Raw genomic sequence first — 15,217 nt, forward strand, 5'->3', positions numbered from 1 at the left:
CAGAGGTTAACTAGGTCTTCAACCGACGATATTAGACTTAAAGTTTTGTGTTTGCCAGCTAGCTCAGAGTTCACTAGAAACTTTCTCGAATAGGCAAGGAGGATTTTAACCTCCCTGGATAGACAAGAAGGGATTTAGTTTCTGACAACCATAGAACATGACAACTTTGCTCTCCCCTAATCAAGAGTGTATCTCTAGAGTCGTGTGAAAACAAAAGACAACTTATTTTACTCAGTCAGTTCAGTGCATTCTTAGTTTCACCAGATTGTAGAGAAAAGGAAGAGACGGGCGTGTTCAATAAAAAGATGTTATTTATTGATCAGTCTCCTTTCTCATACAAGAGAAATGAATCGCTATTATTGTAATACTGATAGTTAAGTAAAGTGCATACAGTAAAGACAGAATTATAAAATAATACTGTAAAAGCATTGATATGGTTTCTGAGCCATATGATACTTTAAAATGGATAAAATAGATACATACATATATACATTTGACTAATCGTACTCAACTGGTGCTTCTAACCACGCCTACCCCAGTGTATCTGACCTAAGCCTAATACGTGGGCGGGAGTAGATAAGTAGCAGTTTAAGTTAAGTTTGTTTTGCCAAGGGACTGACTCAAGAATTCTCTGCAAGGGGTTATTCAGTTCTGTACCTGAGATCTAGAATGATGGAGGGCTGGTATCTCTTATCCCAGGTCTTGATATTCCAGCTGCCTGCGAGGGCTGCTTGGAAGCGCCGGAGCTGGATTTCTCAGCAGGAGAAAGGCAGCGTCTCGTTCTCAGCACGTCAGGAAGGCGGGGCAGCGCCTGTGGGCTTCGCTCTCTGCTGGGCTCCTCGGCACGTCTCGTTGCTCCAATCTCGTCACCACCGCATGTGTTTGCTTAAGGCAATGTCGGTAATATTTATACCTGAAAGGTGCCGAGATTGACGTAAGGATGGACATATATACGTCAATAAGGATGTCATATGAACGGGCTCGTTCGCACATTCTTTTGCTGAAGTTCTCGGTGAAATCAAAACAATGGCTATGGGAATTTCCCAGGTCGCTGTAGGTTTGATTTGTTTTGAGAACTCCGTATGCCTTATCAGGGGCTGGAGGAATATCCCTTGTCTAATTAGATTGCATGCGTTATGACCTAATCAGATAACGCGCTTCTGTGCCGTGGTGTGGCTTAATCAGATAACGGTTTTTGCACCGTTGGATGGCTGCTAGTTAATTATTAACCAAACCAGGGTCAGGAATAGGGGAATCGATACAGTACCTATAGGAATACATCACAGTATTCTTTTATAAGCATCAGGTTCTTTCATTGACTTTACAGGATTCATTCCATTCAGGTCATGCATTGCCTGGGTAGCCAGGATTATTCAGAAAGTCTATCATTTTCTTTCATGTCCTATTACAAAGATTTGATGCATGAAATCATTGGTGTCCAGAAAAAAAACCATTTCAGACGACAGAAAATAACAAGCATTGGCATAGCCAATAGGTCTCGCTTTTGGGACCTTATAAGTGTTTAACCATGCAACAGTTGATATTGTTGCACCAAGGATATTGTGCTGCATAACTAAATACTTATAAGGTCCCAAAAGCGAGACCTATTGGCTATGCCAATGCTTGTTGTATTCAGTTTGCAGTTGGAGCAGTGGGGCGACGCTCCTCCGCCTTTGCGGAGGAGCTACCGCTGGGCGCAGGTATGATTCTGGCTACAAGACTTCGAGGTTAAACAAGATCTTTTTGTGTTTAGGGAGGTGCAGCCTAGAAGTATATGGAGAGAAAATGCATAGAAGCAAGTATTCCAAACCTGATGCTACAAAAGTAACTCACAACGTTTAAACAAAGAATGCACTGTAAACAAATGAATATCTATGAACTAATTGTATTCATTGAACTAAACTATGAAAATAACTTCGTATAGCAATTTACAAGATTAAAGGCAACATGAAATGAACACCTATCTGAAGCACGAGCAGTGGTGAAAAAGGCTTATGGAATGTACAAGAGGTATATATGGCCTTTAATATTAAGTTATACAATTCTGTTTACTTCTATTGGTGCTAAGACGAGTGCTAATAAAAGGGAAGACTCATAATATGAAGCTCTGTCTAGTATCACATTTAAGATACTATTAGGGTGAACAGATGTAACGTGACGTGTCATGTCCACTAATGCGCGTCCTATCTTTCAAAAGGAGCATACAGGAGGATTGAGGAGACTTAAGTTCAGTTGCACCCTAAAGAGTTTCAGAACAGAAACTGGTATCAGGTCAAGTTTGTAGGATGCACTGTAGAAGGTCCAATGGGGATAAAAGGCTGGGAGTCAAAGAGGCTGTTGAATATCAAGCGGGTGTAAGGCTGCTGAGATTGGTCTAGAATACTTGTAAACCTGAGAGGCAGAAGGCTGCTAAGACTAAAGGAGACAGTTAGGAGAAAAAGAATTCGTGAAAACAGGTAGAATGCAGGAGAGCAGTGCTAGGTACAGGAAACTGGGCAAATAGGTTGGGACAGTGATAGGCTATCACAGTTGTGAAGATGAGGGAAAGCACCAAACTCCCTTTTATCCATAGGATTGCAGACTCACTGTTTTATGACTTATTCCTAAAAGCGTGCCTAGGTTTTTCAGGGATTGGCAGGAAATAAGGTGACTTGTGAAATAGAGACACTGATTTTACGAATGCTCTGGAAATTAAGAACACTGTGTCTTTTGGGTTACTATCATCATTAAACGAGGCAAAGCTCCCCTGCAACAAATTGTGAATATATGTTGGCAGCCTCTTTGTGCGTGGGGTCCAAGCATTGCCCATTCCCCTTGATGATGAATCTTGCAGACTTACGCAAGCACCATTAGGAGGAACGTAATCTGAACCTGCAGTAATAATATGTGGGAAATACCAGAACTAGAAAATGTACAGGGTAAGCATAAGTAAAATAGAAAATATTGCTGCAGAAAACAGCATGATCAGCCTTGTATGCAAGTTAGGCAAAAAGTAGCCTGCTGATCATTATCATAACAATGTAGGCACTGTTCAATTACTTGATTGAGTTTTTCAGTTGGCCTATCTGTGGAGAATATACTGTAGAATGTGCAGATTGAGAGTGTATCAATTGGGTTCATTTTTGCGCCAACTGGTATGTGAACCTGGTTTATGGATCAATTTTGAATTTCTCAGGCAATCTTAGCAAGCGCTAGACATTTTCTAAAAATAATTGGGTGACTGTCTAGGTAATGTGTTTCTAAATTCTAAACTCTCTTGTTGATATGATTAAAGCTGTTTTTCTAACCTGAAACAGAAACTTTAAGGATGCCTCTATGGAATGCAGCTATTGGCAGTGTATGGTTATAACCTTATTGGGCTTTGCCAGAATAATTTCTTTCTAAAAAAATATTTTACTGGATGAGGAGCGATAACTCAGTCGATGCCGCACTGAGTTCTCTGCACAATCTTAGAATAATTCTTGCACTCCTTGTCAGAGTAATAAAAGTAATTTAGAAGACTTCTCTTCAACAGTCACCGGCATCTTCCCATTTCTGGGTACCCACTAGCCTCCGTCTGTCACGATCAAAGGCTCAACCTGGTGCTGGAAGAAATATCCTTCAGCAACAGCTGGGGATCTCATGACCCTGCCTTGGTTGGTAGAGTTCAACAACTAGTGAGATTGGATCCAGAAGCTTGAAGAGGTCCTGTCTGGTCCTTGTTAAAGTCCTTTGTACCTTTTGTCTCTCAATTCATTGTACCCCAAGGATTGGGCCGCTGTCTACTCTCCCTATGAATTATGATCTGACCCAAGGCATAGTGCCAATGAATCAAAGTTATGAAAGCAGGGGTTCTCTGTCCCATATCTCCTTTACTGCAATTTCTGAGACAATTGATATTACTGTGTTAGAATCTGGATTTCTTTTGCTACATGTGGCAAAGTTATTACTATGTCAGAGTAATTTTCATAATGAGTGTGATCACTGTATTGTAAATTATCTGTTCTTAAAAATAATTATAAGCAGCAAGTGGAATCAGTAACTGATTGACTATAATGTACATTGTGTGAGAAGCAGGAACCCGGTTTTCCAAATGTATTACTTATATGTAGTGTTGTTGCATTGCTGATTTGTGTAATTTAGCTGATTCCTTTTTTTGTTTCCCTTTTTACTGTACCTATTTTAGATAGCTAGGCAGATAGACAGGGTGTTATAAAAATGCTAGCTGCACATTTTATCTTTGTTGCAACTTTGTTATACACTATTTTGTCTCAACCAGCATACCACATCCTTTGTGCAGGATCTTAACTGCTCAAGCAATCTATGAGAGAGAGTTGAGGAGAACTGGGAGGTATGCATTCCATCACAGACTAATTCGCTTTTTAGTGGAAACACTGTTAGCCTAATTTTCAGCATCTTAGTCCTTGCGAATGAGGAATGAGGATGAAACTAAGCCCCTAGCAAAGAAACTAAAATCAGTTAAAGACTGCATCACTGGAATTGCAGCCAGTGTCTAAAAATAACATTCATCCAAACTTATGGGGAAAGGAAGAATCTGTACCAGGCTCAGTCTATGGCATTTCCATCTTATAATTGTTATCATCCACAGAGAACTCCGACACTTTCTCTGTGCTTTTATCATGAAGTTTTACATTGAGGCATTACCTTAACATTGATATTCCTGCATATACTATGACCCAGTCCATGCCCTGCTTAATTCTTATATCTCAGTACTTCTTGAATTAATGATTTAGGTTTAAAAACTGAACAATGGGTAATACTGCACATCTAAGGGGTATTTTAAAGTACAGGAATATGTGAAAAATTTAATCCTATTCATGCTACAAGTGAAAACTAGCAGAATGACTTACCTTATTGTAGTAGTTGAGGAATCCTTTCCCACTAGGAACGTATGTGTACCCTCCTTAATTTGCTGAGCCCAGGATGGATGGAGCCATATTACTTGTGAGAAATGACCAGCATAAACCACAGGCAAAATCCAATTCTCAATACTTAACTCACTGCAAAACAAAAGAAACAAGTGTCTCAAACTGCCCTAGGTTTGGAGGAATATGTGGATTAGGAGCAGGGACAAATAAACTGGCACTGTACAACATATCTGCATTTTAAGGCCTTCTTGAAAACACGGTCTAAAGGGAATGTTGTGAACAAAAAAGGAGTAAGAGAAGATGAGATAAGCCAGTTTCTCTTGCCCTTATCAATACCACATAAAAAATGAAAACAAGCTTACTACCATACCAACATATCACATATGTCTTCCGCTCATGTGTCAGACAAACTGTTTAGATTTTTAAAAGAACCCTCACCCTCGAACCTAGCTGGTGGCATGCTTCATCATTGGGTTCCCACCTTAGTTGCCTAATGCACCTAAGGTGTGCTAAGCCGCCCAATTACAGCAGAGCTGGGGTTTTTCGTGTGATGCAGTGAATTTATGAATGAATTAAAACTACCTGAAGGGAAATCGTGGATACCTTGGGTAAAGTTAAAAACAGTGATGGTGGATGCGAAGTGAGAAAATAATTGTCTCCCACATCCTAGTGTTAGGTCCACATGTTTCAACCAAGCTTGTATGCTGTATGAGTCACAGTGGCTTTCTTCAGGACCAAGCTACTAGGATTATCCTAGTCAATAGATACATGCACGCTAAGGCACGCGTAAATTGTGTGGAATAATTCGTAACTTATGATTTTCACCAATATTCTCTTTCCTTTTTAAATCGCACCCAATTAGGGCATCATGAATCTTGAGAGGGGGCAATGCCTGTAGTCACACATTCGTCAAGGTGGGCCACCCGTTATGGTACCCGTTAGTGTCCATGTCAAGATGCGTTTGTGAAAACCATAAGTTACGAATTACTCCACACCATTTATACATGAGCAAACGATGTTTTCCTCGCTACTGAAGAAGGAAATTATCTTGAAACACATGTCTAGAGATACACAGCACTGGAAAAACTTAAGACTGTCACTGCAGTAGGTCTTATCATGCATTGCATTTACCATAATGCTTTGGACTGAACTGAGTGCTGGGATGTGAGGAAGTGTGCTCCAACCCTCTTTTATTTTTTTAATAATCTTAAGTAACTATAACTCATGCCCTCACCAATCACTGCTAATGGGAACAAGTTTGGGAGCGTATTCCTTTGAAGTCTGATAGGGGGGGACATCAAAGGAAGGGTGGGAGGGAACGAGCATATGGGGTGTGAGCGATAACGAAAGTAAGAGAGGGAGCAGGAAGTGAGGCCGAGCGCGCGCTGGCGAAAGCAGTCCAGATGCCATTTTCGCGCTTGAATGCCTCACATGCACTGGCCATAATCCACATTCCAAAGCCCTCTTGTTAGGCTTTCCTGGAGCCCCTACATAATTTCTCGCAGAAGTAATGCACAAGCGCATTGGCTACAGCGAGACCTAAAAACCAAAGGTTAAAGTAACGTTAGAGTTAGGTGAAATGTTCAGTAACAATGTAACATTTTAAACTCCAAAGAAATTTGCCAGTTACAGTTATTTCAAATAACTATAACTCATGACCTAAGATAATGCACAATTTTCTCATCAATAATTTCGTTGCAAATGTTCCAGTGATATTATCAATGATGTTGCAGAAGATGTCATGAGTGATGTAATATGTGAGGTAATTAGCCTGTGCAGGGTGAGGTCGTGAGTTATAGTTACCTTAGGGCACAAGTGGGCCCTGGCCCACTAGGGTTTTTTTTTTTTTGAAAGGTGCGAAAGCCTGCACTTTTTTTAAAGTTTATTTTGCTGCAGATTTGCAAATTCTCCGCAAATTCATGGCAAAATTAAAAGTAAAAAACAATGTTTTTCTGCTCCATGTCTTCTTTTTAGCATTTTTTCTCAGGACGGAGTCCTAAAATGGCTGCCATCAATTACTGACTAAGGTGGTGACAGCCAATCAGATCTCAAGATGAGATCTGCAGGCTCCACGGGTCCTCAATAGCATGATATATAAACATTTTCTTAACCTTAATTTTTCCTAAACTACTGAACAGATTTACACCAAACACAAAAAGCACTCTGTGGGAAGTTGGCCTGATGTATGATGTCTCCAATTCTGGGGGCACCTTGTATCAGTCCAAACAATCCCTTATGGTTGTGGTCGTAAGTCAACCTTAAAGACAAGCTATCCTAGAGGTAGCATGGACTAAGCAGCCTAAAGGCTTAACTCAAGAGGACATGTGAAGCCAGCTGTTTTACCATATGCAATCCTGTAATATCAAATGAAAGGACACCACACAAGTTATATATTATAAAAATATATGTATTTATTCTTAGAATATTCCCCTGTACTCTTTATGAGTATAGAAGCACAAGCGTTTAAACAAAAGCACAATATAACATATGAAAGTTGCACAGTTATGGATGAGGCCGGTGGCCACTCAAACCATATATCAAAAAAGTGGTATAAGTATCACTAATCGATCAGTGGTAAGGCCTAGGGCCTTGGGAATCGCTGGGACTACACTGGACTAACAACAGTTAGGACGGGAGTAGCCCGCGGGATTCGGGTGCAGCGCTAAAAGCACACGCATGCACCAATGCAAAGTCAATGGTGCGTAAACGTTATCGAGTTACAGTTTTAAGAGTCTTCCGACTGGACTAGAAGGACAAAACTTTAGACTTAGACACTAGAGGTGTAAACCACTACAGGAGCACCGGCGTTCAAGAGTTACCTCACCCACTGGAAGCGGGTGCACAGGTGCAAAGATGTGTCGGGTTTTGTCACGAAGATCTAGGGTGCCTGGAGATGAAGATGCTGCAGGTGGCTAGTAGAGAAGAGTCCGGTTGGATCCAAGGGTGGATCGAAGATGTAGAGTACCAGAAAGCAGAGGGGACAGAGTCTGGGTCACTAACCAGTGACCAGGAAGGAACCAGGCAATGTCGGGCGCAATCAGGTGGTTGTCGTGAAGCTTGTCTCCGCTGCCACGTGGACTCTGGGGCACCGAGGACGTCCAGGAGTGGATCACGAGCTGTCCCACGAAGGCTCTCGCTGTCGGCTTCCGGATCGGAGTCAACAGGCCTTGGCAAATTCAACCCATGCAGGATTCGAAGATCGCTTCTTACTCGGACCAGCAAGGTCTGAGCGGGTGCTCCTTTTCAGGGGAGCGAGGGCCAGTCTGGAGCAACCAGACTAGCAGAGCAAATTCAAAGGTTCGTCGGTACTGGGGCCACTAGCCAACGGGCAAGCGACCGGACCAACGCGTCAAGCAGGAAAATGCAAAAGGGCCCCACGCAGCACTCGATGAGTGTGGAGGGGTGAGCTTCGGTGCCAAAGCTGCTCGGGGCTGGAGCTTCTCAAACTCCAATGCACAGCTTCGAGGGATGCTGCATGGTCAGCGCTTCGTATTTTTTCCAAGATGGCCGGCCCCACGCTTCAGGTCGCCTCCACGGGTCTCAGCTCTGCAGGGACTGTGGATCGGGCTGTTAGAAGGCAGGCATGCTGGGTCTTGTCGATCTCTGTTGCTCGAGTTCCGTCGAGAACTGCAACAAAGCAAACGTCGAGGTGCTGGATGGTGCCTGTTTGCACAGGGTGGTCACTCCTTGACCACAAGGGAGATTCTTCAGTCTTCCACGTCGAGTGGGATGTCGAAGGGTCCAGAGGTTCGTTTCATAAGTTTCAGTCAGGATAATCTGATGTGCATTGGCACAGCTCCTACCTTTATTCCAAATCAAGGGGCTGGATTACCTGCTAGGTCCCTCCTATGGGTGGGACCCAGGAAGGGGGTGGTTACACCCCTTTCCCTTTGTCCAGTTTCGCGCCAGGACTGGGGCTGGAGTGCCCCAGAACCAGTTTGACTGGATTGTGCCTGGGACACCTTGTGCGCCCCAGGCAGTGTCTAGTTTCTTTCAACCCTCCCTGCTCCAATTCACTATCTCCTGTCTGGGGTGGTGTAGCACCTCTCTGTGACAGGAAACCCTTTGTCCAGGCCTCCCCTGCCAAGTTTCGGTCAGCAGCAGGAGGTCAGACTTGTGTCGGGGCAGCAGCATCCATTTTGTGATGCTGAGGCTCTGGTTAGGATTAACCGCGTTTTAAGTAAAGTAACATGTCTTCTCCCTCTAGAAGAGTGGAATGCTACCCCCGTCGCCAGGAATGGCGAGGGGGTAGTATTCCAAAGTGTATGACACCAAACACGACATGTTTTGATAAAGCCAAACCAAAGTTAGCATTAACCGCGAGGGTTATAATGCACTTAAGAGTGTATGGTATGGCAGTATCACTGGAACAGCAGTAAGGAAATGGTTCCGAACACTGCAGACAGGCTTAGCTCATGCTAGAGCACTATCTCACATAAAACCAAGCACTCTGCCTCCAGGATTGTAAAGGCCTGCCATAGGAGCGACTTATAGGTGCATATGTGTCCAGATATAGGTTTAGACATAGGTATACTATATCTAAGCAAGGGGTGAGTACACCACCTTACCCCAGCTGTGTGAACAGCCAGTTGTGTCGATTTAAGTACCAGCCAGGGGTGGCAAAAGATATGCTGCAGCCCCTGGTAGGCCTTGGATGCACCTATGCCCTGGGCACCTATAGTGCACTGTACAGGGGCTGATAAGGTGTCCAGTACCAAATTGGTGATGTACCTATAGTACATGGAGTCCATTTAAAGAGAGAGCGATAGCCTGGGGCCCTGATTAGCAGGATCCCAGGCCAACTAAGTAGAAAACCAGCTAAACACAAGGCAAAAAATCTGGGGTAACCATAGTCAGGTATCCACCTTCCTACACACTCTTTCTGAAGCAAGACCTAGCTTTCTGCCAAATTTGATGTAAATCCATTCAGTGTTTTGGGCTGTAGCTGTGTCTAAAGTTCCTATGGAAAAATAAATTGGCAAAGTGCGAATTGCGACCCCCCACTACCTTTTCTTGGCCCCAGCTTGAAGGATCACTTGGACACTTTCCAGGCACAAACTTGTCAAAAAGTAGCACTTTTTTGGAAAGTTTCCTGGAATGGTGCCAAAGTTATTAGCAACACAAATAGAAGGCATTTCCTATAGAAACTCAATCCTAACTAAACTGGGACATATATAATCCTGGAAAATATATATATACATTTATATATCCAAAACCACACGCTCACCTCCAAAGAAAGTAAGCAGGACACAGCTCCGAGTGCCAACAAAGGATTTATTCAAGCAGAACACAGCTTTGTCCTCGCAGTCCGTGAAACGCTATGGCAGACGCGTTTCTAGCCGGAAATGGCCGTCATCAGTGCCGGCTTCACAGGCTTGGCTGGTAAGTCCTGGACATAGAGACTGCCCCCTAAGTAGCAGTCTCTCGGCTCCTCCTCCTAAATGCAGGTACTTGGGTGGATGCTTGTGATTCAAAAGAGTGATGCATGGTGGGAACTGGAGTCCTTCGTGGTACCGCATACAGTGATGGGGTGAACCAAACACCTCCGTGGTGTCCCAAATTCATGGCGCAGGACTGTGTGCCTCCATACTGCTCCCAGGTTTGTTTCTCAGCTCAAACCTCCGTTGGCACTCTTATCAGGCAGTATGATACTGCCTACTCTCTCCCCTTGCGTAAAATAACTGCCTGGTGGCAATGACTTTTGCTTGGGGGGGCGCCGCGTTGTGCACTCCTCGTGCTATACCACAGTTTTTGCCTTTTAAACGCGGAGCACCAGATCGAGAGGGTGTGTCCTTGGTACCGGTATCGGCAACCCGGTACTATACATCCAAAACCACACGCTCACCTCCAAAGAAAGTAAGCAGGACACAGCTCCGAGTGCCAACAAAGGATTTATTCAAGCAGAACACAGCTTTGTCCTCGCAGTCCGTGAAACGCTATGGCAGACGCGTTTCTAGCCGGAAATGGCCGTCATCAGTGCCGGCTTCACAGGCTTGGCTGGTAAGTCCTGGACATAGAGACTGCCCCCTAAGTAGCAGTCTCTCGGCTCCTCCTCCTAAATGCAGGTACTTGGGTGGATGCTTGTGATTCAAAAGAGTGATGCATGGTGGGAACTGGAGTCCATCGTGGTGCCGCATACAGTGATGGGGTGAACCAAACACCTCCGTGGTGTCCCAAATTCATGGCGCAGGACTGTGTGCCTCCATACTGCTCCCAGGTTTGTTTCTCAGCTCGAACCTCCGTTGGCACTCTTATCAGGCAGTATGATACTGCCTACTCTCTCCCCTTGCGTAAAATAACTGCCTGGTGGCAATGACTTTTGCTTGGGGGGGCGCCGCGTTGTGCACTCCTCGTGCTATACCACAGTTTTTGCCTTTTAAACGCGGAGCACCAGATCGAGAGGGTGTGTCCTTGGTACCGGTATCGGCAACCCGGTACTATACATCCAAAACCACACGCTCACCTCCAAAGAAAGTAAGCAGGACACAGCTCCGAGTGCCAACAAAGGATTTATTCAAGCAGAACACAGCTTTGTCCTCGCAGTCCGTGAAACGCTATGGCAGACGCGTTTCTAGCCGGAAATGGCCGTCATCAGTGCTGGCTTCACAGGCTTGGCTGGTAAGTCCTGGACATAGAGACTGCCCCCTAAGTAGCAGTCTCTCGGCTCCTCCTCCTAAATGCAGGTACTTGGGTGGATGCTTGTGATTCAAAAGAGTGATGCATGGTGGGAACTGGAGTCCATCGTGGTGCCGCATACAGTGATGGGGTGAACCAAACACCTCCGTGGTGTCCCAAATTCATGGCGCAGGACTGTGTGCCTCCATACTGCTCCCAGGTTTGTTTCTCAGCTCGAACCTCCGTTGGCACTCTTATCAGGCAGTATGATACTGCCTACTCTCTCCCCTTGCGTAAAATAACTGCCTGGTGGCAATGACTTTTGCTTGGGGGGGCGCCGCGTTGTGCACTCCTCGTGCTATACCACAGTTTTTGCCTTTTAAACGCGGAGCACCAGATCGAGAGGGTGTGTCCTTGGTACCGGTATCGGCAACCCGGTACTATACATCCAAAACCACACGCTCACCTCCAAAGAAAGTAAGCAGGACACAGCTCCGAGTGCCAACAAAGGATTTATTCAAGCAGAACACAGCTTTGTCCTCGCAGTCCGTGAAACGCTATGGCAGACGCGTTTTTAGCCGGAAATGGCCGTCATCAGTGCCGGCTTCACAGGCTTGGCTGGTAAGTCCTGGACATAGAGACTGCCCCCTAAGTAGCAGTCTCTCGGCTCCTCCTCCTAAATGCAGGTACTTGGGTGGATGCTTGTGATTCAAAAGAGTGATGCATGGTGGGAACTGGAGTCCATCGTGGTGCCGCATACAGTGATGGGGTGAACCAAACACCTCCGTGGTGTCCCAAATTCATGGCGCAGGACTGTGTGCCTCCATACTGCTCCCAGGTTTGTTTCTCAGCTCGAACCTCCGTTGGCACTCTTATCAAGCAGTATGATACTGCCTACTCTCTCCCCTTGCGTAAAATAACTGCCTGGTGGCAATTACTTTTGCTTGGGGGGGCGCCGCGTTGTGCACTCCTCGTGCTATACCACAGTTTTTGCCTTTTAAACGCGGAGCACCAGATCGAGAGGGTGTGTCCTTGGTACCGGTATCGGCAACCCGGTACTATACATCCAAAACCACACGCTCACCTCCAAAGAAAGTAAGCAGGACACAGCTCCGAGTGCCAACAAAGGATTTATTCAAGCAGAACACAGCTTTGTCCTCGCAGTCCGTGAAACGCTATGGCAGACGCGTTTCTAGCCGGAAATGGCCGTCATCAGTGCCGGCTTCACAGGCTTGGCTGGTAAGTCCTGGACATAGAGACTGCCCCCTAAGTAGCAGTCTCTCGGCTCCTCCTCCTAAATGCAGGTACTTGGGTGGATGCTTGGGATTCAAAAGAGTGATGCATGGTGGGAACTGGAGTCCATCGTGGTGCCGCATACAGTGATGGGGTGAACCAAACACCTCCGTGGTGTCCCAAATTCATGGCGCAGGACTGTGTGCCTCCATACTGCTCTCAGGTTTGTTTCTCAGCTCGAACCTCCGTTGGCACTCTTATCAGGCAGTATGATACTGCCTACTCTCTCCCCTTGCGTAAAATAACTGCCTGGTGGCAATGACTTTTGCTTGGGGGGGCGCCGCGTTGTGCACTCCTCGTGCTATACCACAGTTTTTGCCTTTTAAACGTGGAGCACCAGATCGAGAGGGTGTGTCCTTGGTGTGCCCTTGGTACCGGTATCGGCAACCCGGTACTATACATCCAAAACCACACGCTCACCTCCAAAGAAAGTAAGCAGGACACAGCTCCGAGTGCCAACAAAGGATTTATTCAAGCAGCATATATATATCCCAAACATCCATCCTGCTCCGGAGAGTAAATGGCACGAACTCATGATCGGTAGGAATAGGGCAAATTTATTGGTTCAGGTCTCCTACGACCCCGCAAAGACAGAGAGACGCGTTTCGCCTGCGCAGGAGGCTTTGTCAATCCCATTTGGCGCCTAACTTTTAAAAGTATATATAGCCCTCCCCTTTAATGCAGGCACTGATAAACATGAAAAACAGACTACATAGGTAAATTCATGTTTGGAAAAACATACATAGCATGTTAGATAGGTAAAGTGCATAATGCAAGGTAATAAATACAAAGGCCGCATAATGCAAAGCCATCCTATTATATGAATTATATCCTATCATAAAAATTGTCAGTGCATTATCAGACTAGGAGAGTGGCATATAAAAAATAACATTCCTAAATGAGTTAGTAATTAATGTAAGTACGGCACCAAGGCTCTCAAAATATGCAGCCCATCCAATATATCTATAAAATTAAAGCAACTTTATAAGACGTGTTCGTTATTGCTGTAATGAAGGTCGGAAACACACATTTAGTCAACTGATTAGAAGGAACGCATTTCCCTAGATAACAGAAGCGGCGAATATGGCAGGAAACTGATATCATTTACTGTTAACATGAACCCTCTGAAACACATTTGGGGGATAACGGTTTTGTAATGAGTACATGGGGCTCAAATTGCACCAGCTAAGTGCACTTACGACCTGAATGTCAGCCTCCGGGCAGTCTCTACTGGCTAGTAGAACTACAAGGTCCAGAATCCCCATCAACGGAATTGTCAATCAAAATCCGTGCAAGAGTTCTTACGTCAATATGCAAAGTGAATAGAATCCGGATCACTGCTCAAACCCTAAAAAAAGTTCCTTTTCAGGGCCGCCACCTTAATGTTTGAAAATAATGTGGAAAGAAGTTTTCCGAACCTCCTGTGCAAGAAACACGCTGCTGTGATGAAGTCAAGGGCGCACATGAGGGGTCGGAGAGGACCGATAGGAATAAACTTCAGTATGCCACACCAACCTCACCGCTTAGCTGTCAGCATCCACGGTGCCCAGTCACCAGAGTGCCAAGGTATCCTGGTTAAGGCCTTTCTTGACGCAGAACACAGAAAGGCGAGCTGGCAGTTGCAAAACCGCCCCGCCTCGCCCTCTGAACCTCCACGCCAGTCATCCTGAATCCCCTTCCCGGTGCAATCCCCTGGGGGCTCTGCTGTATTAGCACTGCAATGCTGATCCAACGAAGGTTGCGGTCTAGAGCAGAGCCACAAACCGACTGGTGGTACGCAAGCAACGCAAACCGCCGGCGCTGCAATTTGATCCCAAACATCCATCCTGCTCCGGAGAGTAAATGGCACGTACTCATGATCGGTAGGAATAGGGCAAATTTATTGGTTCAGGTCTCCCACGACCCCGCAAAGACAGAGAGACGCGTTTCGCCTGCGCAGCAGGCTTTGTCAATCCCATTTGGCGCCTAACTTTTAAAAGTATATATAGCCCTCCCCTTTAATGCAGGCACTGATAAACATGAAAAACAGACTACATAGGTAAATTCATGTTTGGAAAAACATACATAGCATGTTAGATAGGTAAAGTGCATAATGCAAGGTAATAAATACAAAGGCCGCATAATGCAAAGCCATCCTATTATATGAATTATATCCTATCATAAAAATTGTCAGTGAATTATCAGACTAGGAGAGTGGCATATAAAAAATAACATTCCTAAATGAGTTAGTAATTAATGTAAGTACGGCACCAAGGCTCTCAAAATATGCAGCCCATCCAAGATATCTATAAAATTAAAGCAACTTTAAAAGACGTGTTCGTTATTGCTGTAATGAAGGTCGGAAACACACATTTAGTCAACTGATTAGAAGGAACGCATTTCCCTAGATAACAGAAGCGGCGAATATGGCAGGAAACTGATATCATTTACTGTTAACATGA

At 45.0% G+C, this 15,217-nt stretch overlaps 1 protein-coding gene across 2 annotated transcripts in view; it reads right to left on the reverse strand.

Moving 5' to 3' along the window:
- Positions 1–15,217, reverse strand: part of C4_1H5orf22 (chromosome 4_1 C5orf22 homolog) — a 571,451-nt gene that overhangs the window by 386,966 nt on the left and 169,268 nt on the right. For both annotated transcript variants that reach the window (XM_078687957.1, XM_078687958.1), the window contains one exon: positions 4,851–5,000. In XM_078687957.1, coding sequence (XP_078544083.1) covers positions 4,851–5,000 — 150 coding nt within the window. The remainder of the gene's footprint in view (positions 1–4,850; positions 5,001–15,217) is intronic.

This window comes from Lissotriton helveticus, chromosome 4_1 (assembly GCF_964261635.1).
Source record: "Lissotriton helveticus chromosome 4_1, aLisHel1.1, whole genome shotgun sequence".
NCBI lineage: Eukaryota > Metazoa > Chordata > Amphibia > Caudata > Salamandridae > Lissotriton > Lissotriton helveticus.